At 43.4% G+C, this 23,807-nt stretch overlaps 1 protein-coding gene across 6 annotated transcripts in view; it reads right to left on the minus strand.

Moving 5' to 3' along the window:
- The window catches only part of WDR37 (WD repeat domain 37), a 129,906-nt gene that overhangs the window by 1,895 nt on the left and 104,204 nt on the right, over positions 1-23,807 (minus strand). For all 6 annotated transcript variants that reach the window (XM_063452654.1, XM_063452651.1, XM_063452656.1 and 3 more), the window contains 2 exons: positions 4,788-4,922; positions 657-771 (listed from right to left, as the gene is read on the minus strand). In XM_063452654.1, coding sequence (XP_063308724.1) covers positions 657-771; positions 4,788-4,922 — 250 coding nt within the window. The remainder of the gene's footprint in view (positions 1-656; positions 772-4,787; positions 4,923-23,807) is intronic.

The following is a 23,807-nucleotide window of genomic DNA, read 5'->3' on the forward strand; positions in this document are numbered from 1 at the left end:
TGGCCTGCTTTTCTGTTTTATTTAAAGTGGCAATATCTGGGGACTTAGTGGGGGGGAGTAGTAGAGCATTGAGGTCTGTACTCCGCATCAAGTGAAACCCTCCATAGATACAGCTAATCACTATACACAGCTGGGAGAGTGACTCTCTAAGAAGGCAGTAGCTCCACCAAGTGATTAGACAAAGTAGTCCCTATAACTTTTGACTGGGTTGGACTTTCAGTGAAAGTCCAAAAGAGTCAGTATGAGTATTTAATAAAGATTTTATCTTATGAAATACTCATTTTGTAGGGAGGCGACAGTGCTAGTTTAAGATGTTCCTAATAATTATATTTAGATTTTTTTTCTCTGGATTTTTGTTTGTTGAAATATTACATTACAGATGGAAAAAATCTGACACAATGCAATTTAATAAAGCTGTGCAGACTTTTTATATCTACTGTACATTGACACCAAACATGATTAAGTCACATAAGTTACATTTCGTAACCTATAAAAAAATAAAATAAGTTTATAGCCAACACATCAATTAACCTAAATTCCCCAAAATATGTATCTATTAACCAGATGTCTGTACAAAAGGTTTATTATTTTTTGGACAACACCGGACATGGAGACTGAAAAGGGGAACTTCATATTTAGGATGGCATTGCATTTACCTGTCTGTTGCTGCGTGGAAGCCGCGCTAATCGAACTCCTGACATGTCAAATAGTCGAACTTGTCGATTGTCATGGGGCAGGGCGATGATTTTTTGGCCTACAGAGACGCTTATCCTGTAAAATATGAGCATTAAATATTTCAATATGGAACGCGGACAACAGGGTATGTATTCTTATTTTCATAGACAAGCTATATTCCACAAAGGGCAGCAGTTTGACTTGCAGAGCTGTGAACGAACCTAAAATTGTGTCTTAAACCTACGCAACCTCTAGCAGGCAAAGATCAACAGAAGGACTTTTCTTCCTGCTGCAGAGTTTAGATTATTGAATAGTATCGATTATTACATTCCTGCTGCTGAGCTCATATTACATAAAGGCTGCCTGCTACGCCCTGCTCGTGAGCCTACTTTGTGCAGAACCCAGATAGCACAATGTAAAGACGGCATGCTACTTCCTGCTCAGAATGGGACTATCCAGATTGAAACGCTACTGTTAGGAGCTATGGTGAACAAATTAATACAAAGATGGAGCCTTTTAAAGTGGAGCAGTGTTAGATCTTACAGGGTTGTTCACTAAAAAGAAAATTTAAAGTAAAAATAACAAAATTGGAAATACTCTCTAAGCCAGAGATGCTTCCATTTCAGCTACTTGGGTCTAAAATTTGAAATTGAACTTTGAAGTCTCCCTTTAGTGAGTAAGCCTGTTCGATGTCGGCAGTGTTCCTTTAAGGAATACAGTTTTGGCCCGAAAACGCCATCATTGTGTTGTCAAAACAAATAAGACTTGTAAACCATTCAACACTGCAGTTTGTGTAATAAATACAATGAAATTGTGCTAAGAAATGCATATCAGTCAAGTGATCTCAGACTCGAGTGATAAATGGAAAACGCGTTTGCTAACAGCAAGCCCAGCACATTACATAATGTTTCAGCTCATTCACTTGTCTTATTTCACACTTGTGAATTCTTGGCTGGAGAAAGAATGAAGTATATTCAAATTTTATTCAAATAAAGCTTCTGACTGATTCCATATTGCTTTCTCTTGCAGCGCCGGGATATAATTACAGTTTGTCAGCAGCCATTGGAGAGAGTATTGATGACTGCAGAAGAATATCACAATATATTCCTTCATTATAGCAGGGGTGATCGCCTCATTACTTTAAAAAAGTGATCAATAAAATAAAATGCCTTACAACTTTGCGAACGTTTGAAATATATTTAAATCTTAACGGGTAATGCTCTCCCGTATTCGTTATAGCATTTAACTGGCAGTAAAAAAAATAATGAACACACTATTAAAAGGACCAGGCATTGTGTAACTCACAGGTTAAGTAAATGTCAGTACCAAGTTATATTTAGGAAATGCTTTTTCTAATTGTAATTTGTGCCACAAAGATTTCTATCACAGAAGTTTAAATCAACGTATTAACATTTGAAGCCTTGATACAAACATACAATAAAGGTCTTATTTTAACAATCCTGGCACAAACTCAACATGTACTCAATGAAATATTGATGACAGTGGCCTCGGTTAGAAGAAAAACGTTCCAAATGATTTATCTACAGAAAACACCATTAACGTCTACGGGAGGTTTTGTAAGTAAAACATTTAGAAAGTTTTTCTAACAGTATTGAATTATTTGAAAAGCAAATTAAATTTAGGCTAGTGTTGGGACAAACCTATTCATTCAGTATTTTCTGGAATTTTGTAAGGCTGTCAACTTGTGTGGTTCTTTGCCTTTATGACAAACACATCCCTAGATAAGAAGCCAATTTGCATGGTGTACTTGTCTGAAGCTGGAATCCTCTACAGAAGGTCTGGTGTATGCTCATTGACATGCCATAGGCAACTGCTGGACGTGTTCCATCAACTGTAATTTGGGACATGGTGGCTAACTATTTTATTGTAAAGCGCTGCGCAATAAACTGGCGCTATATAAATATGAATAATAATAATAGTCATGCCAGGTAGCCCAACATAGTTTTTTTCATGCAATTCTCTTTCGTTTAAGAAAATTATAACTCTTCATCCAGAAGCACACCCTTTCTGCACCTCCATCCCCATCCTACTTTATTTCCTTTTAAGTTTCGACATAGCTGTACGTAATTCACAGCAAGTTAAATGGAAAGTTCAGCTCATATGCTCAACATTGCGAGAGAATGTTAAAGAAGCCTCGTGATTGGCCAGTAACTCTCTGCTCTGGAAACCACTTACTACAGGAACTGTAAAGACTGGGGTTTTCCAGTGAACACAGGAACTTCAAATGTGAGTAACTGTTTTAATATGTATTGTTTTTGCAATTTTCTTTAATATCCTTTTAGTTGTAATACCACCCACAAGGTTAGGGATGATGTCAATCTTTTAGGTCTTTAATACATGTATTTATGGGATGAACAATTCAGCCAGCCACCTCCTAGTCTTTGCTGAACCTGGGAGGTTTGCAACAAACAATTTAAAACAAGAAATTCATCAATTTTGATTTGATTCAATTCATTTATTTACATCTACGTAACAGTTGGGTGAATTACTACTTGGAATTTCTACTTCTTACTGCAATAATTACGTTTTTGTTGCTGTTCTTTTGTCATTCAAAACAAATATTGTGATCCTCTGGAAGAACATTAGAGCCGTGTAGAAAAGCTCTGGATCTTGAAGAATGCCAAATACCATGTTCTCAGGTAGGCAGCACTGACAAGAGGGGCCCTGACTGCAGAACTATCGAGGTCGTATTGGGTTATTGCAGTTACATAATTTCCATGTGTGTCGCAGGGGAACATCACTACACAGAAGTCATCGGAAGTATCTCCTCTCCTCTTGACCAGGCAAGCTATGCTACGCACGGGACATGTGCACCGGTCAAGTTCTCTCTTTGTAAAGTGGTGGGAGAGAACACTGGGTACGAGCCACATTATTAACTCTCTGTGGCATTGGGGGAAGGTCTGGTAGAAAAAGGGTTACCAGGTCACATTTTTTTCACCTCTTGATATGATTTTGCTAGTATAAACAGGCAAGTGTTATTGTGACATTTTAGAAAATGATTCATACACAATACATAATTGGATGAAGAAGGAAGGTTGTAATAGTGAAATCTTTTTATTTGAAGGATGCAGCCAGATTCTGCAAGTTTCTAACTACCTCCAAGGGAAACAATGTTCTCAAGCAGCTCAATGGTACTGATCTCATCATCCTCAGAACTAAAACTGGCTAACATGGTTACCATGCTTTAAAAGCCATTGCATACAGGGGGACGTTGCTTTAAATGCCAATACTAGCAGACAAAGCAAAACCAGCACCAGTTTAAAGAATGAATACTAGCCTAATTGTTAATATCCTGGCATGCAATGGCAATACTGCCCTCCTAACTAATTCTTATAAAACATCCAACAAAGATGCAGGACAAGTAAATGGTTGTCGCACTTTAACCCCTTAAGGACCAAACTTCTGGAATAAAATGGAATCATGACGTGTCACACACGTCATGTGTCCTTAAGGGGTTAAGGAGCTGATTGTGTTAAACCATCCCTCTTATAGCTAGCTGTGGTGGCAAACAAGGCTTGTAATAAGATATGTGTGTCTGCATTACTGTGTTTATATAAATGTGTGCCTGCATGACTAATCACACTAAACCAACCCCACTCAGCAACCACCCAAAACACTCTGCCTCCGCCACACAACCACCATACACAATCCAACAACAACGCACATCACATTCAAACAACCATGTAGCAATTCAGACAACACTTAGCCAACCAAATGCACACATCCCACACATATCACATTCAAACACAGATGACCTCTGTGCCACATTCATGCACTCTTAACATTCTTAACTCTTATTACTGAGGAGCACGGTTACAATTGTACGCACTGAACATTAGTGTGAATTTTATTAAACTCTTCAATTGCTGAAACATAGCAGGCGGGGTTTTGTTCCTTTCCACTTTTCAATTGTTCTTGTGAGGTTCAAATGTGCTCATCAGTGACTGGCATATACTGTATAATATAAGGACACTGGTCTTGGGGCAGCATAGAGGGTAAATCCACCACTGAAGAGGGATTACCTGGAAAGTGTACACAGTTTGTTTCTTGACACGCCACACTCATTAAATACAAGTTACAGGGAACTTTACCTGTTTACGGCAGAATCCGTACGGATAGTTGCGATAGGGGACCTCATATTTTTTAGATCCCAAACTTTCACAGTCCTGTCGTCACTTCCAGATACCACATTGTCACCCACTGTGAACACAGCTGACGTAACAGTGCTGAGGACAGGAAGTAAGCACAATAACAGAATTATTAAAAATCCTTACAGGTATCCAATCATATTTAAAATATCACAGGATTTTCATTTGAGAGAACAGGGGCAAAGCATAAAATACAGATAACTTGGAATGTGGATGGGGCTAGCATGTGGCCACACCCACACTTTCACCTGTTGCACAGGTATCTCATGTCGTACAGGCAAGAAATACACAAGAAAATAAAGCATTATTATTAAGAATGTAAAGCCATCCAATGATTTAGAATACAGATTTTCATCTACTGTCCCTTAAGTCTAAAATTTGCTCTCTCAATAGTTTGTGCACAGAGAGTCTGTGCCTTTCACCACGGCCATTAATATAAATGAACATGAGGCTGGGCATAGTAATATTGACACTGATTGTAAGCAGATAATTACCATGCAAGCTTTGCAGCTATAGGTCTCCCACTGCACTTCCCATCACCTCCTCATTATACACCAATGCCCATTCAGTGGAATGATAATTTAGTGAATATTCCCCTTGGGTAAAGAGCATTCATGCAGACAAGAGACGCTTTAGAAATTTGCACATCCAGCAGTTGCTCTTTGTGTGTACAGCCAAGGCCGGTGTCAATAAAACCTAATATATGTTAGATGGAAGCAAAAATTTGCAGAAAGAGGAAAATTCATATAAAACCGTATTCATTTCGCAAGCTGTGGGTTAACCACTTTGAATGGGTTAGCCTTATTCCAGAGCAAAATGGGAAATGGGCACAGAATTGCAGAGTTAAATTTAGCTTGCGTTATATAGAGAAAGGCTGGAAAGAAGCACGTTTTCTGTCCGAAACCATCACGCTCAATTCAGGTTTGCCAGATTATCGTTTCAGTGCATTTGATTTCCTGACACACGCCTTAGAAAGGGGTCATGTACATCCATTTCTAAGGATTTAGTAATTTTAATTTAAAATGTCAGTTCTTTCTGTCATTTCCCCGGTTGCGCTAGAATTTGATTTCATGTTCCATTCTGTCTGCTGATTAGAGATTAGCACTATCCGGGTCACAAAGGCCCAATTTACGCAAGCCCTCTTAATTTAAATTGACATCAAATTAGGTTCTAATTAGGACCTGACCATACTGCATTAATGAGACAAAGTTGCTTAATGTAATTTCAGAATGCGGTAACATTCCTAGGAAAATGATGTGGCAACTAAAACGGTTCTGCTCCTTCATAATGCCTCGACAAAGGTCTGCAATGTACAGTTAGCTTACATGACACCTTCCTTAAAGGAAAGTTACAAAACAAGAAAGCTAAACCTTTCTGGGCTTTTTTTTTGTATATCAAGTTTTTATTTTGTTAATAATAGGACAGAAATAAAGAGATTGTCAAATTAACTCGATACTCTTTTCTGGACTTTTTATTCTTTAACAATGAGACTGAAAATGCTTTTCTTGAAAGTGTAATTTTAACAAGTCTTCTAAGGTTTAATCATAAAAATTAATTAAGGAATTCAACACAAGAATTAGAATTTAAAAGATTATGGCTAATATCGTCTGCAGTATAGGAAGGGGGTGCAGGGAAACCTACGATCTAAGTTGGAGTAGAGCAATATTGAAGTATAACTGAAATATAGTGTAGTATTTAGATTACTGGTGAATTAAATAAGAGAATAACACTTTGGATTTTCTGGAGATTCTAATCAGCTCTAGATATATGCGCCTGGATGGTACAATCACCACCTGTGGATACGCTTGTGGTCTTGGTCCTTTGATGGAAGATGTTCCAAGGCCAATGAATGGCTTCGGATGATAACTGATTTGGGAGTGATCTCCTTCAGTGTGCAGTGCTGTAGCAGTACACTGTATTCCGTTACTTTGGCCTCTTATCTTCCATATTGTTCTACGCCTACTTAGATTTGAGGACACTGAAGGCGCTGCTTCCCTTCACCCTCTTTCCTATACAGTATCCACTTACGGCCAGAAAGAAGAGACTATGGTTTGCGAAGTTCAAGCTGCCGTACTTGTATCAGACAATGCCAGTCTAATACAAGGAAGGTGAATACCAAGCAGTCAGCCAATGACAAAGGTTTTAGAGTTTGACTGAAGCGCCATTTTTTGTCAACTTTTGCCAACCTGCAACTTATACATAATAAAATGTAGTCTGTAGTTTTCCATATGTATAACTTTTAAAATAATAATAAAAAAAATAAAAAACCTTTTTTATCATTTAAAATAAATAAATAAGAGACTAAATAAAACAGCACCATTATGGGGTTTTCTTTCAGTTTTACGTTGCTTAAACCCTTGGTCTCTTAATGATCACCATTACGCCCTTGGTAATGTAACTATTTCCCTTCTTTAATAATTGGGCTTATCAGAACTAGGCACTGTGTGGGAAATATTGGTTATTTGAGTAGATGTCAGGAGAATTTGGTTATTCACAAAGTTTAGCACGTGTTAAAACTTGGTGCTTAAAAGGACACACGAGGCTGGGTTGACGCATTGGTCTGATAATGCAGTATACTGGTAAGGTACAGATATTTGAAGTTGTTTAAACTCCTGCAATATCAAAGAGTTTTCAGCTTCTGCAATGAGTTCTCTTGAAAGCAGGAAGTAGCCCTGCAGGTCCCGCTGTGATGCAAATCCCATAAAGTAGACTTTGAAGGTGCTTCTGGAGCAGTAACTCAGATTGTCAGCTGAAATATTATTCCCATCGTACATGATAATATTTGTAAGGTCTAACATTTGAGGAAGTTTTAAGACAATACACGAAGAGCGACCGGGGCAAGGAGTCCCGTGACCTATGCAAGAAGGGTCCCTACATACATTTCTCTTTAGATCATATAGGAAGAGGACTTTTAATACACTCCAATAACTTTCCACCTATGACACAAATAATGCAGTTTATTCATTAAATGCCGAACTTTAGTGAAATGAGAATGAATTGCACATTTTAGGACCGAGAAGTCGATCCAAGAAATATGCTCCAATTCAGCTATATTCAGAATTTGGCTATTTAGTTTACATTTTGCAATTCAGTTTTCAATTTACTGCAATTTGGTATTCAGTAAATAAACTGGTTTGATATTAGTCTCAGAAATGCCATTATGAGAGAATGGAATTATTCTTGATTATAAAAAACTAGTCATTTAATTTTCGTTTGAGTACGTGTGCCTCATATACATTATAGCATGCTATAGGAGTTAACTGCATAATACAATTAATTTTTCTGTGTGAAATACAAAGTGATTTATCAAAGTCTACTTATGCAAAGTAAAGACAACAAAAATAAAAATCATCATATTTATAAAGTAAAGCAACATTAGGGTTTCAAATGAACTTGCAGATGCAGACAAATCAATACATTACATTCCAAGTCAAATGAAGAGGTACCAAAAAACATGTTTACTGAACAATATCTTCTACTGAATGGACCATTACATGGTCAATTCCTAAAGAAGGGGGGGAAAAAATAATTTAAATACCATGTTCATCTAGCACTAGGGATTGCGTGCTGTCAGTCTAAAAGGAAACGAACAGAACAGCATGTGCCAAAATCCTTTCATTCAGCATTATAGCTGTCAATCTGTGAAATCCCTACAGGTTAACCAGAGGTTAAATTACTTTTGACTAAATGACGGATTTAAAATAAAATGAAGGTGCATCGATAGGAGCCACTGGACCATGTGCTAATGAAACGCTGTAAAACATTAAGATTTTAATAACTCAAAGGTATGACAGCAGGTATCATCAAGCAAGAAGTTAAAAAATATATTAAAAAAAGAAGAATGTAATCTTGCATGTACAAAGATCATAGTCTAGAGATACTTGGACTTGGGGGTCTCACAGGGAGTTTGGTGTGATGCCACTATCCTCCGCAAAAGTAAAAAAAAAAATTCAGACTCTGCCAAACCCCAGCAAAACTCATTTATCTTGTCGTGGGGAGCAGCCGAGCATATACCTCCAGCTGACAGAGTGGCACTTTTTTCACCACACACCACTGCCCGATCTGGTACATTCTGCTCCCTCGGTGGGTCTCAATCAACGGAAATACTGTGATGCTAGCACTCCTCATTAGGATGAACAGCTGTCTCCCCAGTCACACAGAGACTGGGAAGTGTTTTGCATAACAATCTGCAGAAATTTCACACGCATTGAAAAATGTGTGATGCAAAGGATGCTGGACCATGAAGTGCTGATGCAGTCAGATCTTAGTAGGTAAGAAACCTCAAGATTAACTCGGAATTCCAATTATCTTTATAAGTGCCTATCTTAGGAGGTGCTGTCACGGGGATAGAATACAACCTTAAATAAATCTGCTTCAAACTATATAATACCATGAAAATATAGAAATAAAAAAATGGGCAAAAATAAGCTCTGCCTGGGGGTAAACATCTTATCTACTCAATAACTACCGGTAATGCTAGCAAACATTCAGGACTAAGGAAGGTTAGATCATTTGGTCCTAGTGTCTCTTTTCATTAAATGTCACTGCTGTCTCAGTAGGTGGGGCTGGCTGAAGATTTAAATTTCCTCCCTGTTAAAAAGTATATTTCACAAATGAGAAAATCTAATTCTAAAAGAACATCTGATATACTTTAAGCTGTATTAAAGGCTCCCCCTTCCTCCCCCCCCCCCCCCCCCACCTTCATTTCTTCTTAAAGAAACCGCAATGCTTGAGCTGGTTATTGAGTGACATTTAGAGAGGAGAGATTTTAAAATATGTAATTATTTTATGTTTGAACTCTGTATAATAAAGGGAAACTACAAGTTTACACCATCCTATGGCTTTTGGCTTAAAAAGGAACTGCCCCCTTCAAAGAACGGCTGCGGCATGCTAAATGCTACTTCAGCATTTCAAGAGGCGAGTAAAGCAGCACGGGTAAGTAAATATGCTTACATGTTTAGCAGTCCATACTCGACATGCTGTACCTCTGTGTTCTGGGCACATTACAATACAGATTTACAGACAACATTCACAAAGAGCCATTTAAAGGACCACTAAGCTCATCCAGACCACCTCTCAATACAGTGTAGGTTTAACCCTTCAATGCAAAACATTGCAGTTTACCTTGAAGGGTTAAACATAAGACTACTGTCTGTCATACTAACAGCCACTAAAGGCACCTCCACTGTATGGAGTGTAACTATGTAACGTGATGTGGAAGCTCATAAGAAAGCATTGGATTCAATGATTTCCTATGATTAGCATTGGATGCATGCGCAGTACTCGCCATGCATGGGCATCAGGTCCTCAATGCTCCGCTATAAAGAACATTGGATTGGACCCTCACTGTTGTAAACCATGCCTCCTTGATAATGCTGCGGAAGGCAGAAAATAGAGCAGCACTAAGGGATCTCGGTGCTGTCAAAACGTAAGTAAAAATGTGACTTTAATTTTTATTGCACGAGGTAAGGGGCTGTGTATAAATGGGAAATGGAGCACTATAGCGTTTGGTACACTACAGGTTTCGAACTGTCTGCTGGGCTATCCCAGAACATCCCCATGTTTAACAAACATGGCCAGAGTCTAAAAAAGTGATTGGTTAACATTGGCTGGTAGAGAGCTATGGGAGTTGTTGTCCACATTTAATATTTCACACGCCCATTCAAAAAAAACAAAAATTAATATGAATTGTTTACACAGATTGCTCTAGCAGTTGAGCGCATTCCTACAGATAAGGATGTGATGGGTTCAGCTGTTCCATGCTGTGCTTCTGGCTTGAGAACTTGCAATCTCCAACAGTGGAAGGGTTGATGACATTGGATTTCTCCGCAGGCTGACATGATTTTCAGACAAGCCATGGATGAGAGCTGTTCCCTAGGTATCTATATAAAGAAGAACAGAGCCTGCCTGCTAGTTTTCAGTGGTTAGGTTTTTTAATTAGTTTAACAGGGAGCCTGGGAGTTCTACTGGCTGCGGACCAAAAGGTTATAACCAGACACAAGCAAATGCTACAGGCCATCCTAGGGGGTGTATCCCCGCCAACTAAGATTCACACTTCAAAGTATTATGTACACATGATTATGGCTCTTCCTGGGCCTCAAAAGACCATATCTATCATAATTTGTTCCCTCTCCCCCTTTCGTTACAAAACATAAGTCATCCTACACACAGTTTCTATTGGCAGGTCTCCACCTTTGATCGCAATGTTAAAGGCGCACAGAATGCATTATTTATTTTCTATAGTATGAAGGTAACTAAGTGATGCACGTGCACACACAAATCTCTCACCTAAAGCGATGGCATCACCTGAACATTTTCTTTACATATAATGATATATATTTTTTTTTTTTTAAAGGCCTAGGTTGTGGTGTAAAATAGCCCTTAGCGTAGGGAATATAGGTTTGCATTCATAACACTACTCTGCTATGAGGAGTATTAGATATGGCCACCGATGAGGAGTCCATGGCTCCCCCCCCCCCCCCCCCCCATGTTGACGCAGGTGGCAGAGCGGTAAGCCTCGGCGCTGGAAATAGATTAGTAAAAACCTTTTTATAAAAAGTGATTGAAATAAGTATTTGATCCTCAATCAGCAACATTTCTGGCTCCCAGATGTCTATTATACAGGTAACAAGCCGAGATCAGGAGCACTCTCTTAAAGGGAGTGCTCCTAATCTCAGCTCGTTACCTGTATAAAAGACACTTGTCCACAGAAGCAATCAGATTCCAAACTCTCCACCATGGCCAAGACCAAAGAGCTGTCCAAGGATGTCAGGGACAAGATTGCAGACCTACACAAGGCTGGAATAGGCTACAAGGTGACAACAGTTGGTGCGATTATTCGCAAATGGAAGAAACACAAAATAACGGTCAGTCTCCCTCGGACTGGTGTTCCATGCAAGATCTCACCTCATGGAGTTTCAATGATCATGAGAACGGTGAGGAATGAGCCCAGAAATACACGGGAGGATTTTGTAAATTATCTCAAGGCAACTGGGACCATAGTCACCAAGAAAACAATTGGTAACACACTACGTGAAGCATTGAAATCCTGCAGCGCCCACAAGGTCCCCCTGCTCAAGAAAGCACATGTACAGGCCCGTCTGAAGTTTGCCAATGAACATCTGAATGATTCAGAGGAGAACTGGGTGAAAGTGTTGTGGTCAGAAGACGCCAAAATCAAGCTCTTTGGCATCAATTCAACTCGCTGTGTTTGGAAGAGGAGGAATGCTGTCTATGACCCCAAGAACAGCATCCCCACCGGCAAACATGGAGGTGGAAACATTATGCTTTGGGGGTGTTTTTCAGCTAAGGGGACAGGACAACTGCGCCCAATCAAAGGTCGATGGACAGGGCAATGTACCGTCAAATCTTGGGTGAGAACCTCCTTCCCTCAGCCAGGGCATTGAAAATTGATCATGGATGGGTATTCCAGCATGACAATGACTCAAAACACACAGCCAAGACAACAAATGAGTGGCTCGAGAAGAAACACATTAAGATCCTGAAGCGGCCTAGGCAGTATCCACACATTAATCCCATAGAAAATCTGTGGAGGGGGCTTAAGGTTCGAGTTGCCAAACGTCAGCCTAGAAACCTTAATGACTTGGAGAGGATCTGCAAAGAGAAGTGGGACAAAATTCCAACTGAGATGTGTGCAAACCTGGTGGCCAACTACAAGAAACAAAAAGATAAGTCCTGCGCTCACTCCCATCACTCCTGGGCGGCAGCAACGACCACAGTACATATCAACGTTGTTGCTGCTGCTCAGGAATGATGGGAGTGAGCGCAGGACTTATTTTTTGTATTCACTTTTTGTAGCACACAGCTAGGTTACAATGCTGCCGCCCATCCCATGTGTTCCCTATTAAGGGTTAATAAGTATATAGTGTTTTTTTTCTTTGCTTTCAACTATAAGAAACATCTGATCTCTGTGACTGTCAACAAGGGTTTTGCCACCAAGTACTATTTATTTTATTTATAAAATATTTTACCAGGAATTATACATTGAGATTTCTCTCGTTTTCAAGTATGTCCTGTGTCCACAAAACATTGCATTGATACAATAGGGTACAAAAAAATACAAAAACAATATTGATACACAATATATACAAAATGTAACATAGAACAGGTAGGAAATATATAATCAACCATGACAGGTGCATTCTGTTTTGAGGTATGTAGAGAGGGATCCCTTAAAGGACTTTAGGCTTAGGGAAGATTTGAAATTGTGCGGGAGGTCGTTCCATAATTTTGTGGTGCTCTGTAGGAGAAGGAGGATCGAGCTGCTTTCTTTTTGTATTGAGATAGACTAAGTAAAGTGTTGGTACGGGATCGGAGGTTATAGGAGGTGGGAAAAGCCGGGGAAAGCATTGTGTTCAGGTAGGGTGGGAGCTTCCCAGAAAAGCTTTTAAACACAAGGCTGGAAAGATGAAGGGTGTGTCTGGATTCCAGCGACAGACAGTTTAGTCCTTTTAGACTGTCACAATGGTGGGTGCTGTAATTACCTTGTAGCACAAATTAGCACAACGAGTTATACAATGTATTAAGTTTATTAAGGTGGGTTTTCAGTGCAGGTGCATATACTACATCCCCATAATCAATGATTGGCATCAGCATTTGCTGTACAATCTTATCCTTTAATGTAGGGCTTAGGAAGGATTTGTTTCTGTACAGAGCACCTAGTTTTGGATAAAGTTTAGATGCAAGGTTTTTTTTATGTGGGGGCCAAAAGATAGATTGGGGTCTAACAAAAGCAAGTATTTGAAAGAGTGGACTGCGGTCAGTGTGCGATTTGATTTTGCTTTTATGCATAGATGGGGATTTTGTAATTTGTGTAATTTAGGTACTGTTCCAAAGATCATTGTGACAGTTTTGTCAGTGTTTAGGAAGAGTTTGTTTTTTTTGATCCACTTTTCTACCTCTGTGAACTGGTCTTGGAGCAAAGCCTCAAGCTGCGGTAGATCGGATTTGCTTGAATAGATTACTGTGTCGTCTGCTACATGTGTACATTTGAGGATTTGCAGACATTAGGCAGGTTATTTATAAATAATGTGAATAGTAGGGAGCCGAGAATAAAACCTTGGGGAACACCACACGTGACTGGGAGAGGGAGGGAGTCGCTGTCAGAAATGGACACAGTTGGGGGAAGTTTTTTAGTTTGTGCAGTATAATGTTGTGGTCTACTGTGTCAAAGGCCTTTTCAAAATCAAGGAAAATAGCTTCAGTTAGGTCTCCTTGTTCCATGCCAGTTTGGATGTCATTGCAAACTTTTAAGAGGGCAGTTGTAGTGCAGTGACTCGGGAAAAAACCTGACTGATTCAGGGCACTTATTGGAAGTTGGCACTGGATGGATAGTGGCACACAGATGGAATGTGGCCTGTGCTCCCTATGGTCGTATGCTCCCCAGTGACTTAAAGGGACACTCCAGTGCCAGGAAAACAATCTGTTTTCCTGGCACTGAAGGTTCCCTCTCCCTCCCACCTCCCATCCCCGGTTGCTGAAGGGGTGAAAACCCCTTCAGTCACTTACCTGAGACCCCCGCCGATGTCCCTCGGCGGTGGTTTCAGGTCGCCGCCACTCCTCCCCTTCCTTACGTCAGCCGGTGGGCGAGACTGATCCAGCCCGCCGGCCGGGGAGACCTAATGCGCATGCGCAGCAATGTCCGCGCACGCGCATTAGAGCTCTCCATAGGAAAGCATTAAAAATGCTTTCCCCTATGGGGAATTGAGCGACGCTGGAGGTCCTCACACAGTGTGAGGACGTCCAGCGACGCTCTAGCACAGAAAACCTGTGCTATAGACACGGAAGTGCCCTCTAGTGGCTGTCTAGTAGACAGCCACTAGAGGAGGAGTTAACCCTGCAAGGTAATTACTGCAGTTTATAAAAAAAACTGCAATAATTACACTTGCAGGGTTAAGGGTAGTGGGAGTTGGCACCCAGACCACTCCAATGGGCAGAAGTGGTCTGGGTGCCTGGAGTGTCCATTTAACTAAATAGAGAATTCCACTCAGCCTAGACTAGAGATAGTCAATTGGCTATAAAGTTTGACACATGAGATGGGAGGGATTGGACAAATATGGACTAACCCGAAGGGATCAAATACTTATTTCACTCATCGAGATACAAATCAATTTCTAACTTTTTTATCATGTGTTTTTCTGGATTTAGTTTTTTATTATTCTGTCTCTCACTGTTAAAACACACCTACCATTAAATTTATAGATTGATCAATTCTTGGTCAGTGGGTAAACGTTCAAAATCAGCAGGGGAATCAATTACTTTGTTCCCCTCACTGTAACTTGGGACAGGGGCACTATAGCATTAGGGAGAGAGGTTTGTATTCCTAACGTTTAATTGTTCCTTTAAATAATATTGTCTTACATTACATTGTGCCTGTCTGCAGTGATCAAACTAAGAAGGATTTGTCCCCATGGTACAGGGAAAGATCTCCAACAAAACGTATTTCATAGTACTGCAAAGACCATGGAGGATATGTATTCACACATGCAGATTGAATACTTTGACACCAGTAATGTCTTTGCCGAAAGTCTAATTTTCAAACTAATCAGATTATCTCCATAATGATTCAACTCCTTTCTACTTTGTATGACATTTTAGGTAGATGTCACTAAAGGCACCTTACACATGATTGACCCAGGTACCTGTTTGAATGATCAAGATTAAGAATATGACATTTTTTCTCATCTATGTCAGACAATTCCATTTTAGAGAGCTGTATGATCTCCAAAATGGCTCATAAAGAAAATGAATTGTGACAATAATTTGAATAGAAAAAAAATGGAAAATTGAACACAGCACACTAAAGTGCTAACAAGAAAAAAATGCATAAAGAAAGAATAAAACTGGTATAAAATTAAAGCTAGCCAGAAATAACTCGAGTATATATATCCATTTTAGATTTGATTATATAGAACAAGCATGTCAAACTCACAGCCCATGGGCCACAATTAATATCTTTGCGGCCCGGCGAGCCGCGAGTTTGACATGCTTACTAAGGCAGAGTAGGCACCTGCTCTCCCCACATTGCAGGTGCCTACTCTGCTAAAACGTACCCGGCTGGGGAGGGAGAGATTGCTGGCGGCAGCGAGAGAAGCTCAGTCTTCCTACTTATCCCACGCGCACTCTGTAGTGATGCCGGGTGCTGGAATATGACGTCATTCCGGCACCACTAAACTGCTAGCATGAGGGAAGACACACTGGACCACAGGGACCACTGGAAAATCCACACTGGACCACAGGGAGAGACCCCACACCAGCTCCCAAAGGTAGGGAGCAATAAAGAAAATTATGTGAGTGTGTGTATGTGTGTGTCGGTCACACTGTTGGACTGGGATTTAGTACAGAGAGGGTGGGGACTGGAATTTAGTACAGAGAGGGTGGGGACTGGAATTTAGTACAGAGAGGGTGGGGACTGGAATTTAGTACAGAGAGGGTGGGGACTGGAATTTAGTACAGAGAGGGTGGGGACTGGAATTTAGTACAGAGAGGGTGGGGACTGGAATTTAGTACAGAGAGGGTGGGGACTGGAATTTAGTAGGGGAGGGCCGACGACTGGTGTTTTGTAGAGGGGCCGCCGCCGCCGACGACTGGTGTTTTGTAGAGGGGCCGCCGACGACTGGTGTTTTGTAGAGGGGCCGCCGACGACTGGGGTTTTGTAGAGGGGCCGCCGACGACTGGGGTTTTGTAGAGGGGCCGCCGACGACTGGGGTTTTGTAGAGGGGCCGACGACGACTGGGGTTTTGTAGAGGGGCCGACGACGACTGGGGTTTTGTAGAGGGGCCGACGACGACTGGGGTTTTGTAGAGGGGCCGCCGACGACTGGGGTTTTGTAGAGGGGCCGCCGACGACTGGGGTTTTGTAGAGGGGCCGCCGACGACTGGGGTTTTGTAGAGGGGCCGCCGACGACTGGGGTTTTGTAGAGGGGCCGCCGACGACTGGGGTTTTGTAGAGGGGCCGCCGACGACTGGGGTTTTGTAGAGGGGCCGCCGACGACTGGGGTTTTGTAGAGGGGCCGCCGACGACTGGGGTTTTGTAGAGGGGCCGCCGACGACTGGGGTTTTGTAGAGGGGCCGCCGACGACTGGGGTTTTGTAGAGGGGCCGCCGACGACTGGGGTTTTGTAGAGGGGCCGCCGACGACTGGGGTTTTGTAGAGGGGCCGCCGACGACTGGGGTTTTGTAGAGGGGCCGCCGACGACTGGGGTTTTGTAGAGGGGCCGCCGACGACTGGGGTTTTGTAGAGGGGCCGCCGACGACTGGGGTTTTGTAGAGGGGCCGCCGACGACTGGGGTTTTGTAGAGGGGCCGCCGACGACTGGGGTTTTGTAGAGGGGCCGCCGACGACTGGGGTTTTGTAGAGGGGCCGCCGACGACTGGGGTTTTGTAGAGGGGCCGCCGACGACTGGGGTTTTGTAGAGGGGCCGCCGACGACTGGGGTTTTGTAGAGGGGCCGCCGACGACTGGGGTTTTGTAGAGGGGCCGCCGACGACTGGGGTTTTGTAGAGGGGCCGCCGACGACTGGGGTTTTGTAGAGGGGCCGCCGACGACTGGGGTTTTGTAGAGGGGCCGCCGACGACTGGGGTTTTGTAGAGGGGCCGCCGACGACTGGGGTTTTGTAGAGGGGCCGCCGACGACTGGGGTTTTGTAGAGGGGCCGCCGACGACTGGGGTTTTGTAGAGGGGCCGCCGACGACTGGGGTTTTGTAGAGGGGCCGCCGACGACTGGGGTTTTGTAGAGGGGCCGCCGACGACTGGGGTTTTGTAGAGGGGCCGCCGACGACTGGGGTTTTGTAGAGGGGCCGCCGACGACTGGGGTTTTGTAGAGGGGCCGCCGACGACTGGGGTTTTGTAGAGGGGCCGCCGACGACTGGGGTTTTGTAGAGGGGCCGCCGACGACTGGGGTTTTGTAGAGGGGCCGCCGACGACTGGGGTTTTGTAGAGGGGCCGCCGACGACTGGGGTTTTGTAGAGGGGCCGCCGACGACTGGGGTTTTGTAGAGGGGCCGCCGACGACTGGGGTTTTGTAGAGGGGCCGCCGACGACTGGGGTTTTGTAGAGGGGCCGCCGACGACTGGGGTTTTGTAGAGGGGCCGCCGACGACTGGGGTTTTGTAGAGGGGCCGCCGACGACTGGGGTTTTGTAGAGGGGCCGCCGACGACTGGGGTTTTGTAGAGGGGCCGCCGACGACTGGGGTTTTGTAGAGGGGCCGCCGACGACTGGGGTTTTGTAGAGGGGCCGCCGACGACTGGGGTTTTGTAGAGGGGCCGCCGACGACTGGGGTTTTGTAGAGGGGCCGCCGACGACTGGGGTTTTGTAGAGGGGCCGCCGACGACTGGGGTTTTGTAGAGGGGCCGACGACGACTGGGGTTTTGTAGAGGGGCCGACGACGACTGGGGTTTTGTAGAGGGGCCGACGACGACTGGGGTTTTGTAGAGGGGCCGACGACGACTGGGGTTTTGTAGAGGGGGCGACGACGACTGGGGTTTTGTAGAGGGGACGACGACTGGGGTTTTGTAGAGGGGACGACGACTGGGGTTTTGTAGAGGGGACGGGGACTGGGGTTTTGTAGAGGGGACGGGGACTGGGGTTTTGTAGAGGGGACGGGGACTGGGGTTTTGTAGAGGGGACGGGGACTGGGGTTTAGTAGAGGGGGGGACTGGGGTTTAGTAGAGGGGGGACTGGGGTTTAGAAGAGGGGGGGACTGGGGTTTAGAAGAGGGGGGGACTGGGGTTTAGAAGAGGGGGGGACTGGGGTTTAGAAGGGGGGGACTGGGGTTTAGAAGGGGGGGGACTGGGGTTTAGAAGGGGGGGGACTGGGGTTTAGAAGAGGGGGGACTGGGGTTTAGAAGAGGGGGGACTGGGGTTTAGTAGAGGGGGCGGACTGGGGTTTAGTAGAGGGGGGACTGGGGTTTAGTAGAGGGGGGGACTGGGGTTTAGTAGAGGGGGGGACTGGGGTTTAGTAGAGGGGGGACTGGGGTTTAGTAGAGGGGGGGACTGGGGTTTAGTAGAGGGGGGACTGGGGTTTAGTAGAGGGGGGACTGGGGTTTAGTAGAGGGGGGACTGGGGTTTAGTAGAGGGGGGACTGGGGTTTAGAAGAGGGGGGACTGGGGTTTAGTAGAGGGGGCGGACTGGGGTTTAGTAGAGGGGGGGACTGGGGTTTAGTAGAGGGGGGGACTGGGGTTTAGTAGAGGGGGGGACTGGGGTTTAGTAGAGGGGGGGACTGGGGTTTAGTAGAGGGGGGACTGGGGTTTAGTAGAGGGGGGACTGGGGTTTAGTATAGAGGGGGGCTGGGATTTAGTATAGAGGTGGGGGCTGGGGTTTAGTAGAGGGGAAGGAGGGAGACTGGGAATTAGTGTAGAGGGGGGACTGGGATTTAGTATAGAGGGATGCTGTTTTTTGCTTACAATGTACATTTTAAAACTATGAAAGTTTTTTTTTTTTTTTTTTTATACGACCCACAAACTTACCGGTACATCTTGTTTACTTGGCCCATGCTAGCCTTTGGCTTTAACGTGTTTGATGCAGAAGAACATTTTAAAAAAGGCCAGTTTAAAATACCAGAAATGTGAATTTCCCCCCTGCTATGGAAAATTTAGCTTTAGTCATCACTAAAAAAAAATAAAAATAAAAATACCCCACCCCCACACGTTTCCAGTATGAATGTGCGGATCATCGTACCCTGATTTTTAAAACTCTATTGCAAAAAAAAAAAAAAAAAAGGGAGCGTGTAACACCAGTAGCCAAACACAGATGAATGCAGTAGCCCTTAGCACTAAACTAAGATTTTCTTTAAAATGTTGGAAGCGTTGAGTGTAGGGATGACCGCGGCAGCCATCAGATTTTTGAACAATATTTCCCAAAACAGCTGACCTTAAACATTGTGAGACATGTCCTCTTCTAGCTGAGTGGTTAGTGCTCCTGTTGCCCTGTTACCTGTTCAAACTACCGGTTTGATTGCCTGCAGGACTAGTTTAGCTTTTTATCATACCAAGGCCAATAATACACACACCATTAATTGCCAATAACAAAATCTAAAATCCACAACATCCTTTGAGGCGAGCATAATCTAAAAGTACCATTCTGGGTTAATTTATTTGATTTTGATTTGAATCACTGTTAAGGTTAGCTAGAAATGTTAGTATAGATGAAACCTTAAGGGACCAGAAAACAGGGAGGACAAAACCCTACCCTATTACCGTCTCTTAGGTAAGGGATGGTCACCTAGACTGGGTAGAAAGGGGGTAACCCTAGGGTAATGAAACAAAACAAAGAAAATAAATCCAAAGGTGGTCTAACTAAGAGACAACCATGAGGACAATTACCCAGTCCAATTCCAATAGTAAATGTTAACAGGAAAGAAAATAATAAATAACTTTATTAAGGTATATAATACAATGTATACATAAATACCAATCTAAATAGATAGTCAGTTGAGAGGAATAACCCACCATCAAAAATAGAGATAGGTGGCTAAATAATAGCCTACTGTATATAATCCTTCTAAAAAGTAGCTAGAAATGTTTTCAATATTCTTTATTAAAAGATAAGGAAAAGTGCAATAATATGTGCCATCATTTGGGAACATTGTACTGTAGCGTGGGAAATTATTAGCTAAAGTGATAATTCAAAGTGAATTTCAAATTTTCAAATTTCAAATTTTAGGCCAAAATAGTCAAACTCCGTACAGCTGACCAACAGATTTTTTTTTAAATTTGACTATTGTGGCCTTAAATCTGCAAGATTTCACTTGAGTTTCTCAACTTCTGCATTTCCGTACATTGGTCTTACATGCTCCCAACTTGCGCCGTTACAGTCCATAACGTCCCTCCTCCGTTAGATGCTCACTCAGTCTCCACTCCTTCAAAAAATCATTAAAAACCCACTTCTTCGGGGGGGCGGAGCTTGCCAGCCAAGCGGAGCAGACGTGCATGGCTGGAGCTCCTGCAACTGGCAGCAGATTTCGGGACAAAAACCCCTACTACCCGCATAACCCAAGCGACACACAGCAATATTCGAGACCAGGGGTCGATGCACTACCTGGTGATACCCTACATAAGCACCCCGGAACCTGAACAAGCCAGCCCGAGGCTTGCGGCCTACGCTTGAACGAGCCTAGGTGAGACGGCCGATCACCCGCCTCCGTTCCAGCAGCGGCAACAACCAGCCTGAGCGTCCACCCCCCCCCCTGGACCGGCGGGGGTTATCCCGGTCTCCACTGATCGGCTCCACGCATCCCGCCTGCCTACCTAACGCGACAACCTCCGCTGGGACGCCAACCACGCGGTCCCTCTCAAAATGGCGGACGAGCCTCCTAGCTATGAGCTCAGGAGGCAGCATGAAGCGCCAGCTGGATGCACGGCACACGAGCAAACAAAGCTCCGACTAGACGTAATATTCGCCCGTTTCTGGGCGCAACTAGAGGCACGAAGCAAAGCAGCAACCCAACGAAGCGAAAGCGGAAGGGGGAAAAACGGAGAGTCACCCTCGGGCCCAAACGCCCGTCAAGCGGAAACATACCCAGCACTGAGCCCGCCTGGGCCAAGAGCCGACGGGGTTGACCTCCCCAAGCATCACCCACAGAGGCGGAAGAATCACTGCAAGCAGCGACAAACCTGGCGACACAGCCAAATCCCGCCGGAGAAAGACCTGGCCCCAGGTATGCATAAAATTATTGGTTGGCGCAAGGCCTGCACCATGCGGAGGCCAGCCCGACGCCCTCAAGCCCAGAGAAGCCCCCGGCTAACCAGAGCCCGACCCCACCGACACTCAGGGGCATCTCTCCGAGTGCCAAAGCCTAACCCAGCCTCACAGCAAACGCGGGAATCTCCCCAGCCACACTTCTCTCGAACACCAAATCCAGCTGGAAACCAGGAGCGATCGGTGCAACAGCTCAAGAGGGATCATCCACACTCCCATGCCTCGCACCCGCGACAGAACTTACCTCTAGGGGCACCAAGGCAGCCGCATGACCAAGCTCACACGAAGCTCCACATTCAGACCAACAACATTCCCGGGCAGGACTCCCTCAAGATGGACAGGTCTGTACACCCGGTGGGCATAGGCTGAGGGGGATGAGTTTAGATGGCTTGTGATGCAAGGCCCAGCTTACATGCCTGGCACCCTCAGGGGCATTATTACTGCTGAAGACCATCATTTTCTTTTCATTGCGGTGTAATTACAGTGTAATTGCCTCCCCAGGGACATTCAGTTATTGTTGCGACAAACGTCGGTTACCAGTTGATCTTTTACGCATAGTCAGTTCAAAATATCTTCTAAGCAGGCCAAGCATGGAAATGGCTGAGAACCAAGCCTTGAATGAGAACGTTCGGCAGCTGCCCTGATAAGTTCATGTGACTTGTAAAAATGCCTAATGTCCTTCAATCTTGTTATGTTTTGGCCTGCTGTCTGCACCTTTTAATTGTTTTGCTATTACTTTTAAGTTTTACTTTATATTCATGCCCTCTATAACCCTTGCTGGTATGTCTAATACTGTAAGAGAACAGAATATGCCTATAATCACACCATGAATCCAGAGGCGTACCAGGGGTTAAACCCGCTGTTAAACCCTTGAACCAATCCGTAAACCACTCTTGTATAACTCTCTGATATGAAGCTAGACTAAACCTATATCTCGTAGATAGATACTCTATGATGCTCAAAATTAGCTGACTAGATACACCAGCGATGTTACCTTCAGCCGTGAATCAGAGTTAGCTGTTAAAACTTTCGCTGCCTACTACTTAAACTATCTTTAAACATAAAAATTGTGCTAGACCTATCTTGTACCTCAATGTCCAAATGTCTATAATACGGTGGAGGATTGCCTTTGGGGTACCTCAGAACCATCTGTTGTAAGCTTATGCACTACAAAAATAAAGACAAAAAAAAAAAAAAAAAAAAACACTTCTTCATAAAAGTGTAATTAAACTGTTAATAGCTCCCGACTAAATCCTCTCTTTAGTCATTAGTCATTAGTCTAATACTATCCTTACCTTTTATCCTTACCTTTTTGTGTCACTTTACCCCACTCCCTCTAGCATGTAAGCTCATTGAGCAGGGCCCTCAACCCCTCTGTTCCTGTGTGTCCAACTTGTCTGGTTACAACTACATGTTTGTTAGTCCACCCACTGTAAAGCGCTGCAGAATTTGTTGGCGCTATATAAATAATAACATAATACAAGTTTCAGGTTTTCAAGGTCACACGACATTAAAAAGGTAACCCATAGCAGTTTTATGACAGTTGCCTTAAAGTATGCAAAGCATCACTCGAGCTGTAGTTCTACCAGAGTAGGGGGGGGGGGGGGGGGAGGGGTCTTTCAAACTAAAAATACTTGTGCTTTAAGTATTTAAGGCCCAAATACCTCCAAATAATTTTGAGGAAAAAAAAGTAGCAGACTCAACATGTAGAGAAAATTACTTTGTTAGCTTTTTGAGACTGGTGATGAGGAGCAAGTATCAGTACTGTGTCTGAGTTACATATGCATACTTGTAATTTAACATTGATAAATCAATCCATATAGCTCTGCAAAATTGTGCAACTAAACAGGTTACTTGAATCATATTGTAATCTATTAAAGCAGGGAACAAGAGATAAAGTACCCAACAAACAGATGTAAAAAGTAAGATGAAAACGATTAGGATTCTATTCGATACAGGAAGAGAAATATCACCTATAAAAACAATTAAAGATGCCACCTTGCAGAACATTAATTAACAAAAGTTCACTAAATAATGCTTATCGGTGTTAACTCATTAGCCGTGTAATAGAAGAATATTAAAATGCAGCAAGATATATACTCAAAAAGTACTAGAAAAAGGGGTGCCAACCGGTTCTGATGATTTCCCAGCTTAATAGTGTATTTGCACTCTTCTCACTAACAGAGGACCCAATTTAACATAGCTGGATTAGCTTTTTAAATGATTTCATATTTTTGTATAAGCTTATTAAAT

Source organism: Pelobates fuscus, chromosome 4 (assembly GCF_036172605.1).
Source record: "Pelobates fuscus isolate aPelFus1 chromosome 4, aPelFus1.pri, whole genome shotgun sequence".
Classification (NCBI taxonomy): Eukaryota; Metazoa; Chordata; class Amphibia; order Anura; family Pelobatidae; genus Pelobates; species Pelobates fuscus.